The 20,764-nt window shown below is 35.1% G+C and overlaps 1 protein-coding gene across 3 annotated transcripts; it reads right to left on the bottom strand.

Moving 5' to 3' along the window:
- Window positions 1-1,637: 1,637 nt before the first annotated feature.
- Window positions 1,638-20,683, bottom strand: LOC128156615 (adenylate kinase isoenzyme 5-like). Of its 3 annotated transcripts, XM_052818815.1 has the most exons (24): window positions 20,473-20,680; window positions 19,462-19,693; window positions 18,835-18,876; window positions 17,897-18,007; window positions 16,930-17,105; window positions 16,702-16,815; window positions 16,377-16,568; window positions 16,028-16,106; window positions 15,711-15,932; window positions 15,418-15,593; window positions 15,155-15,268; window positions 14,696-14,887; window positions 14,256-14,336; window positions 13,374-13,392; window positions 8,322-8,363; window positions 7,944-8,107; window positions 7,688-7,804; window positions 7,152-7,343; window positions 6,235-6,304; window positions 4,907-4,960; window positions 4,430-4,593; window positions 3,449-3,565; window positions 2,135-2,326; window positions 1,638-1,856 (listed from the first exon to the last, which is right to left on the bottom strand). In XM_052818815.1, the coding sequence occupies exons 1-24, from the start codon at window positions 20,530-20,532 to the stop codon at window positions 1,785-1,787; spliced, it is 2,994 nt and encodes a 997-aa protein (XP_052674775.1). In that variant the 5' UTR covers window positions 20,533-20,680; the 3' UTR covers window positions 1,638-1,784. The 3 variants fall into 3 exon arrangements, 2 of the variants coding, with proteins under 2 accessions (XP_052674775.1, XP_052674776.1); XM_052818816.1 differs by lacking the exon at window positions 18,835-18,876; XR_008239737.1 differs by lacking the exons at window positions 1,638-1,856; window positions 2,135-2,326; window positions 3,449-3,565 and having other exon boundaries at window positions 4,507-4,593; window positions 6,132-6,304; window positions 20,473-20,683.
- Between the last annotated feature and the right edge of the window lie 81 nt (window positions 20,684-20,764).

The following is a 20,764-nucleotide window of genomic DNA, read 5'->3' as shown; positions in this document are numbered from 1 at the left end:
TATCACGTGAAGTATGAGATATCTATTGTATATCTACGTGAAGTATGAGATATCTATTGTATATCTACGTGAAGTATGAGATATCTATTGTATATCTACGTCTATTGTATATCTACGTGAAGTATGAGATATCTATTGTATATCTACGTGAAGTATGAGATATCTATTGTATATCTACGTGAAGTATGAGATATCTATTGTATATCTACGTCTATTGTATATCTATGTGAAGTATGAGATATCTATTGTATATCTACGTGAAGTATGAGATATCTATTGTATATCTACGTGAAGTATGAGATATCTATTGTATATCTACGTGAAGTATGAGATATCCATTGTATATCTACGTGAAGTATGAGATATCTATTGTATATCCTCGTGAAGTATGAGATATCTATTGTATATCTACGTCTATTGTATATCTACGTGAAGTATGAGATATCTATTGTATATCTACGTGAAGTATGAGATATCTATTGTATATCTACGTGAAGTATGAGATATCTATTGTATATCTACGTGAAGTATGAGATATCTATTGTATATCTACGTGAAGTATGAGATATCTATTGTATATCTACGTGAAGTATGAGATATCTATTGTATATCTATCAGGACACCTGAGTAAGAAGTCATATATCAATATGCAGTTATGTTTATTTTATCTCAATGTTATTTACCATGTTGTGAAATCTCACCCCCCCCCCCCGTAACTTCTGTCTCTTTTCAAATGTACCCCCACTTTCCCAATGGATGTGATCTTTCCTGTTTGCTTATTATGTGTTCATAATTAAGTTGTTTTACAATTAAGTCGTGATTATCTGTTTTACAGGCATTTAGTTTATCTTGTTTTGTTTTGTAAATCACTTTTCTTATTCAATATATTGATGCCAGGTTGTTGTACAGAGTTTTGTAATACTATATTACTATACACCTGTTTTATTAATATCAAGAATCCTTTTTTATTTAAAAGATATTAGAAACTCTTTCTTACAAAAGTAAAAATGGCCGTAGGTATAAAAGAAACAAACTGTGATATAGCTACACATGTAATGAGGTGTAGACATTATGTGACCAAGTATTGCCTGTTAAAAAGGAAGGTGTACAATCATGAAACAATAGCCTGTGATGAAAAGGATGATTCTCAGAGGCAATATCTTGTCCTAATTATTTTCTGATGAAATGTATATCAAAACAGGATTCAATTAAAATGATACAAATATTTCAAGTTGTTGTTCATTTCTAAAGTCTGCTTGCCTGACTTCATTATCCGTCAATGACAGGACTTGGATTCCTGTTTGTTCAATCACAGGCATCTGAATTTCTATCAATAAGGCGTTAAGAATCTTCTTGTCTTCGGGTGTTTTATTTTTTATTCTTGAAAAATTAAATTCATATTTATTTGCATGCAGTCTTTGGTTTTCTTCTGCTTGCAAATATAAGTTCACAGCATATCATATTATATGTTATAGTTTTTACCAAAAGATGTTTTTTCCAGAGCCATGAGTTAGATTATATCACGTCGACCGACAGTTCTTAGCGTCTTTACATGTGTGCTCGCAAAAAAAAAACCCCCAAAAACAGTTACAGGAAAATGTACATCTACTGACTAAAATAAGGGGGAAAATAACGCAAACATTAATCATTGTTTAATTAGAATAAAAAAATTGTATAAATGTTAGTAATGAATAACAACATGGGTCTCTGCAAGCTGGATAAAAGCCGAGCACGGTAGATAATCGGCCATTACATTGCGAGAAACAGTTTATACAAGTCCTTGTTCACCACTTGTGGGAGCTCACATATTTCTCAACCTCCGCGAAAATATCCTTCTCTGAACCCTCGGCGGGGATCTACAACAATAAATAAATAAAATTTATATTACATGCAATGTTATTTGCTCTATAGATGTAATTACATGTAGAATTGCATATATATTGACTCGTAGACTAGGCCCCGGGGCCATAAAACTTGGACGAGCTCACTTTTAATCTAAAGTCTCACTTTTACAAAAGGAATATATTGCAGGATAGCGAGACTGAGATCTAAAGTGAACTTGTCTAAGTTTTATGGCCCCGGGGCCAGATCCCATCAACAGACAGACGGACGGACGGACGGTCGAGGTGCTCACCTTGCAGGCTTTGTCCTGCTGGCTGTAGTAGTCGATGACCGGTTTGGTCTGGTTGTGAAACGTCTGCAGCCTCTTCTTGATCGTCTCCTCGTTGTCATCCACGCGACCACTCGTCTCTCCTCGCTTCAGCAGACGACTCGTCATCGTCTCGTCCGATACGTCAAAGTACAGCACCCCGACACATGGCACGATCTACAAACACAAAGGGCGCTCCATTACCGAAGATGTCCATGTTGTTCTTACTCTTGTTCGTATAAATTTTCCTCATGCAAGTTTGAGATAGCAAGTCTTAACGGAATTGTTCCTGATGCATGGTAACTCGACTAAATGTAAGAAATCCTGAAGCGTTTATCTGTTCTTGATCATAGAAGACCCCCATTCACCATCATTCATGTTTTAGAATAGTTTTCAAGCAAGATTTGTAAAATGCTACGGTAGTTCATAGTAAATAAAACAAATGGCCTTTTTTATCGTTTAAATTATAGTGTCAGTGAAATGGGATTTTTTTTTAAAGAGGGACAATGATTTTTTTTTTACCTCTCCTCTATTCAGGTTCTTTTTTTTTTACCTCTTTCTCAAATCTAGTCCTCTGTTCAAGTTCTTTTGCCTCTTTCTCAAATATAGTCCTCTGTTCAAGTTCTTTTACCTCTTTCTCAAATTTAGTTATCTGTTCAAATTTTTTTTACCTCTTTCTCAAACCTCATCCCCTGTTCAAGTTCTTTTACCTCTTTCTCAAACCTAGTTATCTGTTCAAGTTTTTTTTTTTTTTTTTTTTACCTTCTTCTCAAATCTAGTCCTCCTCTGTTCAAGTTCTTTTACTTCTTTCTCAATCCAAGTCCTGTGTTCAAGTTATTTTTTTTTTACCTCTTTCTCAAACCTAATCCTCTGTTCAAGTTCTTTAACCTCTTTCTCAAACCTAGTCCCCTGTTCAAGTTCTTTTACCTCTTTCTCAAATCTAGTCCTCTGTTCAAGTTTTTTTTTCACCTCTTTCTCAAACCTCGTCCCCTGTTCAAGTTCTTTACCTCTTTCTCAAACCTAGTTCTCTCTTCAAGTTTTTTTTTTACCTCTTTCTTAAACCAAGTCCTCTGTTCATGTTCTTCTACCTCTTTCTCAAACCTAGTCCCCTGTTCAAGTTCTTTTTTTTTTGTTTACCTCTCTCTCAAACCTAGTCCTCTGTTCAAGTTCTTCTACCTCTTTCTCAAACCTAGTCCCCTGTTCAAGTTCTTTTTTTTTTACCTCTTTCTCAAACCTAGTCCTCTGTTCAAGTTCTTTTACCTCATTCTCAAACCTAGTCCCCTGTTCAAGTTCTTTTACCTCTTTCTCAAACCTAGTCCCCTGTTCAAGTTCTCGAGGGTACCCGTCGATTAGAAAACACTTCGTTTCCGAAATCTTCTTTTTCATTGCATCGCACATCAGTTGTAATACGTCGTCCTACAACAAGTTGATATGGTACTCTATTATATTGCACAAAATGTGTTTTAAGTTTGTTTTTTTTAGTATTTCTCCCCTTTTCTAAAAAGGTCATTGTTAATAGGTAAGGATAGATATGTCCACCCTGTTAAATACATGTATCTACATTTTTATCAAAAATTTTGGGTTTCCTATGCGTGGATCATTTCGTGATCAAATAAAACTCAGTCACATTTAGAGCTCGGACTGCAAATAAACTGCACGAAATAACGCCAAACTTCCAAATAGGTACGTGTAGTTTATATGGGCCAAATCTAACTATTTTATCTATGAAATTTGAATGTTTTGCTATTATATATTTATACATTTCTCTTCTTTTTAAGAGGATTAAGATAGTGTAACAGTGGCCACGACCATCCAGTCCTCTTTACGTAGACAAATTTACAATGCCGCGAATTAGAGTCTCCATTTTTAAATTGGGCATTACATTATAGCATCCACAAATGCAAATGAACATGGATCAGTCGTAGAAGGTAGAGCAGTTTTGATTATGTCGAGGTTTATCTATAATTAATATTGAGCGCGGTGCCCTGAGCCGACTTCAGCGTGGAGGAGATACACTCTATTTAATTTCATGTTCAATCGAATACCTCATATAACAGCCGTTACTATGTTTATTTACATAAACACTACTAGGTCCCACTGAAACCAAGGATATTACCTTCTATGTAGAAACATTATAATATGCTATGAACACGGTCGGATATTGTGATATTATTAGTTTATTACGATGGTCTCTGTTTTAGTATAAAAACGTGGTTATTGGGATATATACCAATAACCATGGTGATTTCTTTAGGGATATTGCTGAAATACGAATATTACCATGGACACCAGCTCTCCTCTGGCCATGACATCCTTCAGCTTGGCGCCTCGCTCTGAACCCGAAGCTACCTCTTCCCGCAAAAGATCCCCGGAAGACAGGTGACAGAAGCCGAACTTCTCTACGATCTTAGCACATTGCGTCCCCTTTCCGCTTCCAGGTCCACCTATCAATTGTCAAGTCAAAGAAAATTTCTATAAAGAACTAGATAAATGTGATATTTGTTTACATGCGTGCATTTTATTTTATATAAAAAATGGGGGCATTTCTCCAATATATATCCTATCTAGTTCTTTGCGATTGCTTTCCACTTAGACCACAAGTTGACTTTGTTATTTTTATGGAACTCAGCACTTTCTGGCTTTTGTTTGTCTGACGCTTTCCAAATTCGCATGGTCAATGAAAGTATTTATAGTATAACTAAGTATTTATAATAAACTGAAGCTTGACTCTTATTGAATATGGACTTTAGATCTTACCAACGATGAACAAGACCTTAGCGTCTTTTAGGACAGGGTCCCTCCCTGATTTATCTGTAAATAAAATCAATACAGAGTTACACCATTCAAGAGTGTTGTGAATATCTCTAATTGTTTTACCAAACAGACTGATTTTCGCCATCAAGGGATAGTAGCATCATTTTGTTGTTTGGGGTTTGTGCAGCAAAAATCAATCTGATATTTGCAACAATAACTATAATCTGGTTTTTGCAACATGAATCAATCTGTGTAAGAAGCATACATCAATTTGGTTTTTGCAACATCAACCAATCTTGAGTTTGGCGCATGAACTAATCTACCAACTAGAGTTTGTGGCACGAACCAAACAGGTTTTCAAAATGGTTTTTGCAGGATGAACAAATTGTTGCTTCCAGGGTTATCTGTATTTTAGATATAATGACGTAATGCTTCATCGTGTTTTACCGGCATTACGGACGTTTAAGCAGCAGCATTAACCGACAGTATTAATTCTTCTACTCGTTTTACATTCCCAGTCAACATGATAACATTTTACTGTATCGTGGGTATACTAGACTGTATGTAATCCAAATTGTTAAACACTACCTTTTTAACACTGATCGTTTTTATAAAAAAAAAAACCAATGACCACTGTTATAAGCTTTTACCAATAGTTTCCGTTTTACATTCCACTTCGTGACCCAGGTAACGTTGTCATTTGAGATGTTTCCTTGCCAACAAAAGGTTATCAAATTCAACTACATTCGCCGACAAGATTAAAATAGAAGGTTATCAAATTCAATGATCAACTGATGTACAAATTGAATGCCTATATATTCTAATGAAATATCGTAGAGCTGAGATCTTGATATTAATTTTTAAAAAGTCATTTAATCACAATCCCTGTAAAAATAAGCAAAACCAACCTGATGATGACGCTGGTGGACAATTGCCCATTACTAAGGGAAACAGACCTCACTACAATCCGATAATCCGATAAGCTAGTAAATAAAGTGAAACTAAAAATCTGGAGTGTCCTCCTCACTGTAGTTTGGATATAATTGACCCCACAATGCCTGAACCCCTTTTTAGTCATCAGCCTGAAAAGAATACTGACCTCCTCCCCCCACCACCACTCTTCCCGCCATGACTCATTGCGCTTGTTAAATTGGGCCGCTGGCAAAAATTCCACAGCATCGCCGTACAGAGTAACAGTTAGTGACGGATTAAGTAAAGCATTACTCACTTGGGATACCTCCGTGTGAATATGTGTCCATATGAATCGTCTCTATGCTTTATACAGGAAATTGGGAAAAGTGAGCAGGCGTTTAAAGCAAACAGTAACTCACCCAGAGACATGGAGTCGAACACTTTCTGGACCTGCTGGAAGACTTCGTCTGCTGAAGACTCCGCCGGGACCTACAGAGACACAAGTACCAGGGGCGGATCAATATAGTTCTATTGGAATCAATCAATATAGGCAACGCAGAGACAATTACCAGGGGCGGATCAGTACAGCAATCGATAAACGAAACACAGAGACAAGTATTGGGGGTGGATCAATACAACTCTAGGATTAGATCAATACACCACAAACAGATCCTCACTACCACAGTCAGACAAGCAAATCGGACGTGGGCTCTGTCTACGTACCCAGCTGTATCCGGGATTTTGTTTCCTAGACTTTACATCTCTCCATTAAATTAATAACAAGCACCCGTCGAGGTGATGTTAGTTTGTCTCAATTTACAAGCTGGATATTCTATATTTCATAACGGATGGCGGCCAATGTATAGCTACATAATTGTAAGCATAAGAACAAAGTATGAAAATTGTACCATCGTTTGTATTGATGAAGTGATTACGAAATCATTTCTAAGAAAGATAAAGGTACCGAACACAGACTTGTTCGGTCAGTTACTCATTCATGTCATTGTACAATTGATTCGGTGTAGGCATCAGGGAACCAAGCGGCTTAATACTACTGAAGATGAACGCGTTCAGACCCGGACACTTGTTTCCATACAGGTTTACTCCACAAAAAATGTCTTTATCTTGAAACATTTAGGCGAGAATCTTATACACCAAGAACATTTTTAATCCAAGTAGACAGGTATAGATTTTGTGGAATCAAGATTTTGACGTTGACGATACGAGCTCTACGAGGTACTACGTGATCGACGTCAAACATTTTCCGAAAAGTGGTAAACTTTTATTACAAATCAAATGTTTGTGTTTTAGAATGATAAACTATGGATGCTATTACCCGCTGGACCATGTTCTTTTTTGAGTAGTAATCGATGACGGGGGTTGTGACGTCATGGAACGTCTTGAGCCTCTGTTTGATGGTTTCCTCGTTGTCGTCCACGCGCCCGCTCGTCTGCGCGCGACCCAGCAGACGTTTGGTCATCGTGTCGTCTGAGACATCGAAATACAGGACACATTTAGGGGTGGTTATCTGTAAAACAGAACATGATAATATTGACGCCACCTCAAGGTTATAATGAGAAGTAAGATTGTTTTAAAAAAGACGTGAATGTGAAACGTTAAAAATAATTGATAATCTCCGTTAATAAAAAAAACGCCTATACATACAAATAAGTTTTTCAATTAGGCGTATATGCATAAAAAGTGTGTAATTACCAAAAATATCTTACTAAAGAATATTTCAGTTATATGTTATCGTCTGTTTATATAAGTGATATCACCTATTCGAGTGATATGATCACCAATTCAAATTCAGATCCGTGTACAACGATGGATTTATTATGCGATATACATGTACATGTATTGGACGCGCACCTGTTCCTCAAACTTGATCCCCTGGTCCATCTCCCGGGGGTAGCCGTCTATCAGGAAGCCCTTGCTGGAGCTGGCCTTGGCCGTGATGTTCTCTCTCAACAGTTCCAACACTACGTCCTGCACAGAAAAGATGCCAGTGTTTTTGATTTTGATTAGAATACAGCATGAGTCCAGAATATAGTATCATTATATGTAAATTATATTTTTAAGTGATTCCTTTTTTCATATGCAGCCTCCTTAAAGGCACTATACGTACCAAGGGTACCAACTCTCCTTTCTGCATGATTTCCACTAGGTTCTTGCCCCTGGGGGTCCCAGCTTGGACCTCGGCCCTCAGTAGATCGCCCGTAGAAAGGTGTGTGAAACCATACTTCTCAACGATTCGTTCACACTGTGTCCCCTTCCCTGAACCAGGTCCTCCTGCAAATTGGAAAGTTCAAATTCCCAGCCGTTCATTATATATATCATATACTATTGTAGTATATATAATTCTCATTTCATAAAACAAAACATTCTTCAGAGGAAGCTAGGGTAATATTTTGTTATTTTTCTATAAATTTATCTGATGTTTATCCGTGCTATTTCCGAAGTTTCCCTGTATATTTTTGTGGGTCACGCTGTGAATGCTACTCACCGACAACGAAGACCACGTTGACACTGCTGAGGTCTGTGCTGGCTGCAGAGAGAAAATAGTCCCAGTTAGATCACGCTGTATTCTTAACGTATCTAACAGTAAATCTATGATAATATTTGGTGTAGAACTCATTTAAGAAGGTGCTATTAGGTGTCTTATAAAACTGTAAATTGATTCTATGCAAGTTAGTTCACTTACACCATTAATACTACGGTATCTGAAGTACTTATACATTAGGTTTACAAATGCTGATAAAATGTCAGAATTACAGCATAAATCATAGGAAAAACCTAAATTTGCAGACTAATTCATATATCTTAAGTATCATTAGTATAAATAATTCTTTGGGTTGTTTGATAAAGCTTTAAAATTGACATTAATTCGCAAAATGGAAGAGTATTTGGTCTTTAATGAAACGGTCCCAAGCATTTGATCAGGACACGGCTTGAATCATGTTGTCTTTACATTTTTACCTTAGAAAATATCAGAAAATGCTTTCCTATCACGCTGTTTAGTACAATATCAAGTGTCAATCTATCGTAAACTATAACCAGTGGTATTTTGTGCTGCAAACACTCAGGTGTTTTGAAGAAAAAAGAACAATACCACTGCGCATGAGTATGGAATTCAATATACGACAGACAACTGTCAGCTGTCAACTGCTGCCTGCTTACTGTCAGCTGCCATCTGTTTAACGACTACTTTTATCACTTTACTGTTTATTACTATCCGTATTCTTGTGTCCTGTGCAGAAGATTCAAGGCGTTATTAAAGGGTTCTGGTGATATACCACATATGTAGAGGATATACAGAACTACTATCGAACAGTTAGAGTTTTAATTGGTTCGAACCCAACTTGCAAATAAGTTTCAACGGGAAGATTAGTGGAACTGGTTTTTGATGAGCAAAATCCGAGTAGAATAAATTGGCATTGGCTCAATCTAAATTGCCAAATAATTAATATACTATTATGGATGTTTTTTTATCCAATGCCGTTTGAGAAGATAAGAGCAGATTAAAAACATTTTTTATCGTTTTAATTAATTTCAATACGAGCTAGTACCCAAAAAGAATATGTCCAAAGTCAGAAAGATGTAGGCCAAATATCGAGAATTTTTCATGTTACAAACAAAAACATATCTCATATGTAAAACCATATTTAACGATTGTAAACTATAGTTTACGAATGCTAATGTTTATTTGTCTGTAAATAAACGTTTACTTAACAATAGATTTTGCTGAAAGATTCGTATCTGTAAAGTATAATTTACATTCGTTGACTGTAGTTAATTTGTGAAACCATTGAAATTTATCAGTTAAACTATATTTTGCAATTGCAAATGATTGTTTTCAGTGTTAATACTAGTAAAAAGTTCTGAAAAATGATCCCCTTAACTATGGTTTACGTATGTGAAATATAGATTAACGTTTTTAACTAAAGTTTACGGTCTGTTAACTATAGTTAACAGCTGATAAATCTAATCTATGTAAAAACTATGTTATCATCATGTTTGTTACTTTGGCGTGCAATAGAAAACAACCTTTCTGCACAAACATGTCTTTACTATAACATCTTTTTGGTCATCTTTGCCCATGCGCAGAACCCATGATACGAGAAGGAGTAAACAGTGATAGATAGCTGTAAACAGTGCCATTAAGTTATAAACTGTGAGAGAAAGCTGTAAACGGTGATAGTTATATGTAAACAGTGACAAAAAACTGTTTACTGTGACAGTGAGCTGTAAACAGTTACTGCAAGCTTCAAACTGTGGCAGTAACCTGTAAATCATGACAGTAATCTGTGAACTGTGACAGTAAACTGTAAACAGTTATGTGAAGCTGTCAACAGTGACAGTAATATGTAAACAGTGATAGAAAGCTGTAAACATTGATGGTTATCTGTCAACGGTGCCTGTAACATGTAAGTGTAAGCTATGAACAGTGACAGAAAGTAATTGGTCTATTACACTATGGCTGCTGTAGACAGTCTTTTGGATGTGGTGGATAGCTAAACGCAAGCATCAAGATCCCAATAAAAGAGTGACACAATCTTGGGGGATATTTTTATTTTAATACTTTTGGATTCTTCATAAACAGAATTTATTTCAGTAATATAAAAACAGTAATGTACTAATAATTAATAAAACCATTGTTCCCATCCTTCAACATAAACAAATACATCCAAGTTTTAGTTCAACAAACATAACTTGATAAATTCTTGTCTTTTTGAGTTCTACTTAATATTTCTCCCCACACAGTATAATTTAACAGGAAAAAAGTCCAAATACATGAATTTACCTGAGAGAAACAAACTTTGAATGCCTTTTACATAAGATATACATAAACGGCATTGTGGGTAAATTCCAGTAAATCATTGATTGAGTACCCTAGCATGAAAATGTAGACAGAAAAGTTACACCTTAGAGTAAATTAAACTTGCATGTCATTTGAGATGTAAATGGAAAAAAATATTTTTCATAAAAAAATGTTATCAAAACAGTATATTATTAACATTTAAATCATAACTAAAATATGACATTTGTAAAGGCTTTATTAATTATAAAATCTTATCTAAATATGTGTAACTATTGCTGATTGGGAAAAAATTCCACAAAAAGTTGTGTTTCAGTATAAAATGACATGAAGGAATGAGCAAAACAAAAATCATATAAATATACCTCTAAAAATGAAAACAATAGACAACAAATATAGCTTTGGTTTCTTAAAGAAAACAGTATCACAGCTGGTTTTAGATATAGGTATGAAGAGGGAATGTAGTCAGAATGTAGAGACACAGAAGTGACAGCTATTGTATACAGTCATATATAAAGCACTCAGTTACTAGCTGTTAGTATTTATCCAACATTATGCATTCAAAATCGGATTTGAACTATATGAAAACTCTGAGAAAAGTAACATAGTAAAAATTTATCTAAGTCAAGCAGTTTAACTTTTGTAATTTTTTGTGAGATATGGTCATATTTGTAAAGAAAACAATTGAAATTGTCCTAATATAGACAATAGCAGTGTGCTTTACATGAGAGCACGTTTTCCTATATATACAGTGTTCACAAGAATCAATATCTGTCTGGAGTATAGTGTCTTTAGAAAAGTTTGTCATGGAGTAGACCCGCCCAGTACTCGGGGATAGGGTCTGTGATGTTGAGGTGAGATGAGGGACCTCCACTAATGGTGTCCTAGGAGTGCAGACCGCCTTCTGTTGCCATGAGTAAACCTATTGCTGAACACGCTCTGAAAAAAAAACATTTACATCATAGGTAGATACATACACACTTATATTCTGACCAACTTCAAAGTAAATTTACCCATCCCCATATTGTGATGTACTTCAAGTATAATTTTTTTCTTTCCCAAAATTGTTACCTTACAGCATAGTGCAATAGATTAAAGCATTTAATATCTATGAATCTGTAAGGCATGAGTTCAAATCCACTTGGGCTGTTATAATTTTTACATTCCCCAATATTCTGAACACATATTTTTTTGTCAAATATTGTAAAATTTAAAACATTTAAACTGGTAAAAGTATTTTAATTATAATGTACTTTTTTCACATTAATATTTACACATGTCCAATACCACCTTAAAGAAATGATATGTGAGATGAGTCAAACTGGGATAATTACTATCAGTTCTTGACAAAATTGTTAGGTTTTATCCTACATTTTGAGCACATGTTTAATATAGGTTTTAGAAAATGAGTACCAGAAACACAAAAACTTTCATATGAGTCATCAGATGTGAAGCTGTCTTAGGACATTAAATCCTTTCAATATTTACAATATATTGCAGTAAATAAACTGCATGTTTGATACTTATATTTCAATTTTTAACCAAAATGTCATTTAATATGAATAGAGGATATTCAATGTTACATTATTGCAGAGAAAATTTATTTCATTAGTTTGACAGGATTTTCCCCCATTTTTTTTATGAGTTACCAAAATCAAAAGCGTGCCCTTACTTTCTGCCTCATTAGCTGCTTGGTCCAGTTTTTCCGTGTGTGCCGGGTTTGCGACATTTTCCCCCGTTTTAGATGAGCCCTCTTTGGTAACTGCAGCCTCTATCACCTCCTCCTTAACTTCCTTCTTAGCTTCTTCTTTCACTTCTTGTTTCTCAGATTTATCTCCCTTGCTTTCTTTGGCTGCGACATGCAAAATGAGGGAGGATGGGTAATTTCATGCAGTTAGACCACAGAGTAACGTTAGTCTAAAGTTCCGACTTATACCGCGAGGAGGCCAGTGCACTTGAGTTCTCAAATGTCCGATGAGCAATGTATTTAAAAAACTTTTTTTAGAGAGCATATTCGATATCATTCGATATCATATTGTGCTTTTACAACACAATTATTAAGAAAGATTAATAAAACAAGGACATATTTTTCAATTATAAAGATTGACTTATGGGTTTTTGTTTTCATTAGGGTCAATAGACAAGTGTAATGTATGTATTGTTTATTGCAAGGAGAATTTAAGAGCGTATAGTCCAAATAAGAAAATGCAAAGCATTCTGCACCAGTATATTGGTCAACTCCTTTTGGTCCAACTCTTGGACTAGCTCTTATTCCAAAGTTTACACAATGATCACAACACCAAAGAAATTAAAAACTCCTTTTAGATGTAGATTTCAAACTGTATTAATGAAAGTTGTCAGCTAGTATGCATTAAATGATCTCCAGCATCTTCATGTATCTTATAATAATTGTCAGAAGCTAGATCATCCTAAAAGTTTATCTGGTTGACATATGCAAATGCACTGTGATAAGATGTTGCAAAAAGGGAGAAAAGTATATAAATTTCCTTCATTGAGAAACTTGGCAAAGTTTGAAGGGGAAAGTCTGTTTGAAGTCACATTTTTGGGGGTATGATTATATGAATGTGATGATTAAACAAATGCGCTGTCTCTTATAACATTTAAAGCCTATCTATCTTTGAAAAGCTATAAAATTTATAAATATAATATACAATATAATATATAATAAAAGCATAAAATGAAAAACAAAAAGATACAAAAAGGTGAACAGTAACCTACCTTGTTCACTCTTCTTTCCCTGAAAATAGAAGAGGTGAGATCTGTGAATGCCAATGGAATGGTTATTTAATTGAGATGAATGATAAAAGTCACCAGACTGTTGGACCAGGTCACAGATTGATACAAGATAATTATAGTTTCCTTACAGCCATAGTTTCACCGATCAGTTCCTTGTTCTACTCCAGGCAGCACCTAATTCAGACACCCCTATAGCTTTCTCTCAGATATCTATACCTGTTCACAACAAGCACTTTGTAGAGGTTAAAAATAGCCTCCTACACAGCAAGGTGTTCTGAACATAACAAACTTCCACTTCTATGAGGAAGAATGTACATAGGCACCATGGAAAAGGTATTATCTGTAATCACTTGACTTAAGATCCTGCTGGCTGTTGTTTTTGTTATAGGACAACATTTCTCTGTTATGTCAATGGTAATGAAGCAATGCCCTGCACACCGTGCTGTGTTTTTGTGTAGTAATGCTAATGATCGTTTATGTGGAGGGGGCGGGATGCTGCCTGGTTTGTTGTGTGCTCTATGTTTCCACAGAAACAAATTGCTGAATGTTGCATGCAGAGCATGTTGTGTGTTGTATAATGAACATTCATAGAAATAACATGCATTATATACATACAATGAATATGATTTCCCATATCATTATAGCAAATGTGTGAATCATAAAACTTTTTATATTATAAGAATAGCATATATGAATGAAAACATAAATATTTCTTTATGACCCAAAAAATTTAAAGTCAAAAGTTATTTAAAAAAATTAGAAACATCAGAATTAACCTCTTAATTTAGACAAACATATTATATAAATGCTGAAATCTTTGTCACAATCAGTAAGTATTTTGCTAAAAATTAACCCAAAACTTACAGGTTTTCTTCCATAGAAGGCAAAATCTAGAATTCTGCAGATATCAAAAAATATTTCATCTGAATCTCTGTCACCATTTACCTATAATATAAGACAAATGAAATATTAAGAACTGATATTTTTCACAGTATATAGCACTAGTTCAGTTTCGTCAATGATTTAGTTTATTGACAATGGAATGGTACTTTAACCAAGGTTGATTAATGATGTCTATTGCAGCACTTTTTCTTACAATATCTTGCCATTGAATGATAATTAATGTGTGATTCTTTTGACAACTATGCCGCACTTTCTGATAAATACAGATTTAGGATGATTTGAATGGTCCCAGTGTAAAATCAAGTCAAAATGAAAAGAGTTATCCCTCTTAATGTTAAGGGGAGCATCTACCTCAAAAGGATGTATAAAAGCAACATGCAGTAAAAAAAATCTTTTCTTACAACGACTAATTTTCCTTGGTCGTCATAGTGTTTAAAAACTGGAAGTGTGTTGTTTTTGAAGAAGCTGATTCTATTTTGGATGGCGTTGAGGTTATCGTCAATCCTCTGTGTGGCCTTGCCTCGATCCAGAAGTCGTCTCTGCATGTAATACTCCTCACAGTCCAACATCAACATGAAGTTCAAGCCACCAATCTGAGAACAAACCAACATTTCAGGTCAACATAGTAAGCGCAGTGAGTCAAAAATACAAAAAATGATACTTCATGTTACTTTGTTGTAGATTTAAATTCAGAACAGAGTCCTTCTGGTCTTATTTTTTTTTTTTAGATTTCAAACATTAAGATTGTAACAGGTCTTGATTAGAAACATATTTTTCAAAAACCTAAGAGAGAGAGAGAGAGAGAGAGAGAGAGAGAGAGAGAGAGAGAGAGAGAGAGAGAGAGAGAGAGAGAGACTCACATGTTTATTGAACTCCTCTACTTGATTTTTGTCCCTTGGATAACCCTCCAAAAGATAAGCACCTGCTTTTGGATGCTTCTTGATATGTTCTACAATTAATTCCACTGTTACCTCCTACAACAAACATATTGTTAGATATTATTTGTACAGATAAAAACACTTACAGCTAATCAAATACATGTCCTTAAAAAATGATCCAATTTCATTTTCATTTTGTATTTTAAATTTCCAATTCCATTTTATATGAGTGTGTATGGGGTCACCTGTGGTGCCATTTCTCCCTTGGACACTAGTGATCCGATCATGTTCCATTTGTCGTCAGCGGTGCCTTTGTTTGCTATCTGTGACCTCAGGATGTCTCCCATGGACAGGTGCACCACCTCCTTGTAGCGGTCCAGAATCTTCTTGGCTTGTGTTCCCCTCCCACTGCCTGGCCCACCTTAGGGTAGAAAAAAAAAATACCGTAGTTAAATTTGCTTATTTTGCTCTCTTTTCAATAAATGAGGGTGCAGTTTGATTGGTTGATGAGCAATAATGAGGTTCTATGATTGCGTACCTGCCAGGAAGATGATGGGAGCCTCGGGTAGTCCTGGTTTCCTGCCCTCGTCTTTGTTGACGATGGTGGGTGGGGGAGGAATCACAGCTTCGTCAGCGAACACCACAGACTTCTCCCTCTTTGGAGCCTTGGGGTCTGAGGTTTCCGGGGATGTTTTGGGAGGTGTTTGGGGCTTGGGTTGAGCTTTCGGTCTGACAGGTTTAACTTTTGGTTCAGGTGTTTCTGAAATTGCAGAGACAAGTTAAGTTGCTCATTAAATCAAAACTTTTTTTTGCAATAAAATGTTTACAAATATATTGGTTAAAAAATAAACTCACTGAAATTTCTTTTAATAGCTGCCTTCAATATTTGTCCCATGTTAAAAGCAATATCCAAGATATCTCTGTCTCCATCAACCTATAGAATATGAACTCATGTCAAATATTGCAACTCAATAGACTGAGAAGATGTATGGTACGCATAAAATTATCATCATATATCATGAAGGGTCACAGTTTGTGGATTTAATCCCATCCCCACAAAATACTCACATTCTTACAAAAATTTATTTCAGAAAATTAACATATCTACAAAATAACAGATAATTAATTTCAAAAATTCCGCTTGTTATAGATTTTATTTCTTCCTTATTACAATTACCACCAGGAGGATCTGACTAGGACTTACAACAACAAGTTTTCCTAGATCATCAAAGTATTTGCAGACAGGCAGTGTATTCTCCTTGTAGAACGAGATGCGATTGCTGATGGCAGCCAGGTTGTCGTCAATTTTCCCCTTCTCCTTGCCTCTCCTCAGAAGTCTCTGGGTGCAGTAGTACTCATCACAGTCAATCAAAATGGCCAGGTCCAGTCGCCCAATCTAAAATCACACCCATTTTACATTAGGATCAAGAAAAAATAGAACTCATCCAGGTTTTTTTTTCATGAACTCAGGGTGAGTTGCTGTTTCCTTCCAACAAGTACCATACTTCGAGAACTCGTAAGTGACTTACTTCTTTTTCGAACTCCTCCAGCTGGGAGGCTGTTCTGGGGTAGCCCTCAATAATGAAACCCTTGGCATCAGGGTGCTTCTTAATGTGAGTCAGCAACAACTCTGCAGTGACATCCTATAAAAAACAAATAAAGTAACTTCAAATAAACAGCATTCTGAAAATGTTTCCCTTAAAGCAAAATATGTACACAAGATTTTTAACAAAGATCAGGGTTAGTTGACTAAATACCTCTGGTGCCATTTCTCCCTGTGATACCAGGTCCCCTATCATGCCCCATTTGGCCCCCGCACTTCCTTTCTTAGCCACCTCTGCTCTCAGAAGGTCTCCCATTGACAGATGTACCCAGCCCGGGTTCTTCTCCAGCAGTTTCTGGGATTGAGTCAGTTTGCCGCTTCCTGGTCCGCCTACATAACAATGAAACAACAATGAAATCAATCCAAAATCAAACTCAGTATATCTACTTATAATTGAAAGTATTATAGTCATATCCGCATAAAATAAGTCCTGCAGATCTGTTAATTAGGACATGGGAAATCTCGGTAACCTCAAAAGTATGATGGTCTCGTACTGTACACCATCACATTATTTTAATCTTGTTAGTGAAAACAGTCAATGGGATAATCACAACTATAATGATAATTAACATTAATTGAAAGAGTTGTGAGGGAAATGAATCCTAAAAAACAGAACATTTGTCCAAATCAAAAGCACTAATTGCAACATTATGGAATTTGTCATTAAACAAATACATGCACAGCCATTTTAAATTCTACTTTCTTTGCCTGATGTTGCCTTTTTAATTGAAAATCAAACAGATCAAGAGAGACTGACAATAAAAGGATAATTAAAGTACATATACCAGGTGGACTGCATTTTTCTTTACTGGTATGTTCTGATAATGTGTTAAGCCATGATAGATAAATATATATAGCAAAAGATGGTTACAGCAAAGTGCCAGGAATGAGCAATTCTGCTTTGTTTAATATCCATTAAGTTTATAATATATTTTAATGTAACTGAGTTTGCTGTAAGCATGAATTCATTTTAAGGGCGTTTGATATAACCATGTTTTATTGTTGTATCGCTGCAGTGTCATTCTGGTTCCCTAGTCTATCCTTAAATTGTCATCCGCATTATTTTCTAGAAATGATTATCATAATCTCGTAATACATTAATTTCCACCACGCTGACTCACCCATGATCAGTGTGATTGGGACGTTTGGAAGGACGGCCTTGCCAGGCGGGGGAGACTTGGAGATGGGGGGCAATGGTGAGCCCTTTCTGGTCTCTAGTGATTCTTTTTCCTCTGTAAAAAAATAGAAAGCTTTTAGCACTATCATACTTCATTAAAAAATCTTACTCTCAATTTTTTTTCTTTTCTTCAAAAACATAGTTTGTTCTTTTGCTTCAAGTAAAGGAAAGGACATTAAAAAGTAAAACATCAATATTAGGAAAAACCAACATGAAATTTGAATAAAAAATTCTTTGTCTTGGAAATTTGCTTCTTAAACCACACACTTTGTATATTGTGTAAAATCATCACTGATGATATTTAATGGAATCTCAAGGACAAAACAATGGGTGCTGATAATCATGGGAAGTCTGAGTAATGTGACACAAGGCATCCCACAAAGTGAAAATTAAATCAGCACCTCCTGAGTTTGTAATATGATTAGTCACATTTCTTAATTAATTATCAGAGGAATACAAGTTAAAGTCTGAAAGGAGATCATATCTGATAATAACTGAATTAAGGTGATCATGTTGATCTGGAATATTCATATAGCCTAGCTTACACTAAATCTGTGTACTGTACACTACTAAGATTCAAAAGATAATGCTTATTAGATCAGTTGATAAACAATCAACATTAATGATGATCAAAATACAATAAAGGGGAAAAAATACAATAAACTTCTTGCGTGTGGAAAAAGGCTAAATCAATACCGAGCTGAAATTGCAATTTATTTCCTAAAAGCTCACTTCATGGGAAGTCAGTCGCAGAGAAAGAGACCATTAGATGGGTTTTAATTAGAGATAAGTGAACAGTTGATGTAACAACACACATGAGGTAGCTAGAGTAACATTGGGGATTAGGTCGATCTGTCAGTACAATCATGATGCTTGCTCTACCTGCTGGAGAGTCGTATTGTTCGATCCAGAAATACTCCTTGCCTGTTGTGAACAAATTCAACAGGTAATTCTACAGAGACTGATGTCTCTAATGAACACACTCTTATATAAATGTGGCAATGTTAAGTTATTGTGCATTATTGTATGCTGTAAAAGCAGTGTCGCATTCACCATGGTAGGAATCAATTAATTAGATGGAATTAGAGACACCGTCTATCACATTGTTATCATATATATCCTAATGCACATACAATTCCTTCTGTCATGTACAAGTCCTTGTATGTGCTCTTGAAACTATATTGTTTAAAGTATATCTTAGCAATGTGTCACCAATTTAGTATACACATTTCTAAATTTGACTTCAAAATGTTATTCGATTTTTTAATTGAATTTTGTTGTACGATTCAATAAAATCTCATTACTTAATTCTAAAGTTATTGGATAAAAAATTGTGCAGCAGCTAGTATAATGCATTAATAAAGATTTAATTTGTTTAACCATCATTCTACATTAAAGATAAAAGGCACAAAAAGTCAATAAACAGTAGCAAAGCATTTGTATGCAATCAAATGTATCATTTAATTACTAAATAATACCACAATTAAGGTATTCTATTACCAAGCATACCTATTTTTACGGGAGTCTTTGCTCGAGAGGAAGGACGTGACCTTGGCCTTGACCCTGGCCTTTTCTGACCATTTTGGTCAATAGGTGGCAGTGGTGTTTTAGCTCTGCGTATATCTACAAATGAACTCCAGGTGACATTCTGATATCCTTTGTCCCTGACCTTTTCGAGGCATTCAATCAGGTACTTGATGTGGTCCTGTGGTCTGTGATACATCAGCCCCGTCATCAGACTCTGTCAGAAAACACAACAATCCTTTTAACACAATATCCTATCATGCCAAGTACTCGCCTCCTCTGTATTAAGATTTATATCAATGAGAAAATAAATTATAATCTGTTCACCAGGATGACAATATTACGTACATTTACCCGGAAAGATTATTTCTAAAATTCTTTTGTAATGACAAGGAAAATAAAAAACATATCATATTGATGCATTACTATCAGTCAAATTAGCTAAAACTTTTCATTCAAAGTGAAATATTATTTTGTCATAAAATTTTCTTTCCCTTTAACTCATAAAAAGCTTTCAAAATATGACATAGGCTATAGTAAAGTTTTTTAATGTTTATAAGATGCAAATATACCTGTGCAAAGTTAATCTACTCAATTTCTATTTTTTGTATATAAATGTATCGCGATATATATAATTTAGCTAGAAAAGAAGAGTAAAGCTTAAATTTTAATTTTTCATGAATTGCTAATTTGAATTAAAAAAAAATCTTCATGCAAGTAGTTTTAAAGTATCTGATCTCAATTATTTTGAAATCACCTAGTGTCAAAAGCTGCACATTCAATACAGTAAAATGTTTATCAAAACACAAAAATAGCAACGATAAAAATATGTGTAATATTTCATAAATCTACAAGTTATCATTAATTTATTTCCTTCAACTGTCATTTCTTACCAATACTGCACTATTTAAAAAAACAGATTTTTTGAATTACGCACGTTTTTGTTTAATTCACATGATTTACTATATAACATCAGAAGTTGCAAAACTTGCCAACCTCAAAGAGCCGCGGGATCTCCCGCTTTGACAGATACGACTTGGCATCCTCCGTAGACATCTTTCCGCTACGGACTCGGATGTAGGACTCCTTTTTGGGTGGTATTTTGCCGAATTAAGTATCCCCGCAGCAAAATGATGAGAGACACTTTTCTCGTTATCTTCAAAGCACTTGTCTCTAAGGACAACAAACCCTTTCTAAAAGTTCGACTTCCGGTGTGTTTGGAAAATAGTTCTTAAGTTTATCTATAATTAGATCTTAATATATTATCGCCATAAAGTGTTGATATACT

The sequence above is a fragment of the Crassostrea angulata genome, chromosome 7 (assembly GCF_025612915.1).
Source record: "Crassostrea angulata isolate pt1a10 chromosome 7, ASM2561291v2, whole genome shotgun sequence".
In the NCBI taxonomy this organism is placed as follows: Eukaryota; Metazoa; Mollusca; class Bivalvia; order Ostreida; family Ostreidae; genus Magallana; species Magallana angulata.
Note: the sequence above shows the minus strand (reverse complement) of the source record. Positions and strands in the feature narration are given on the sequence as shown.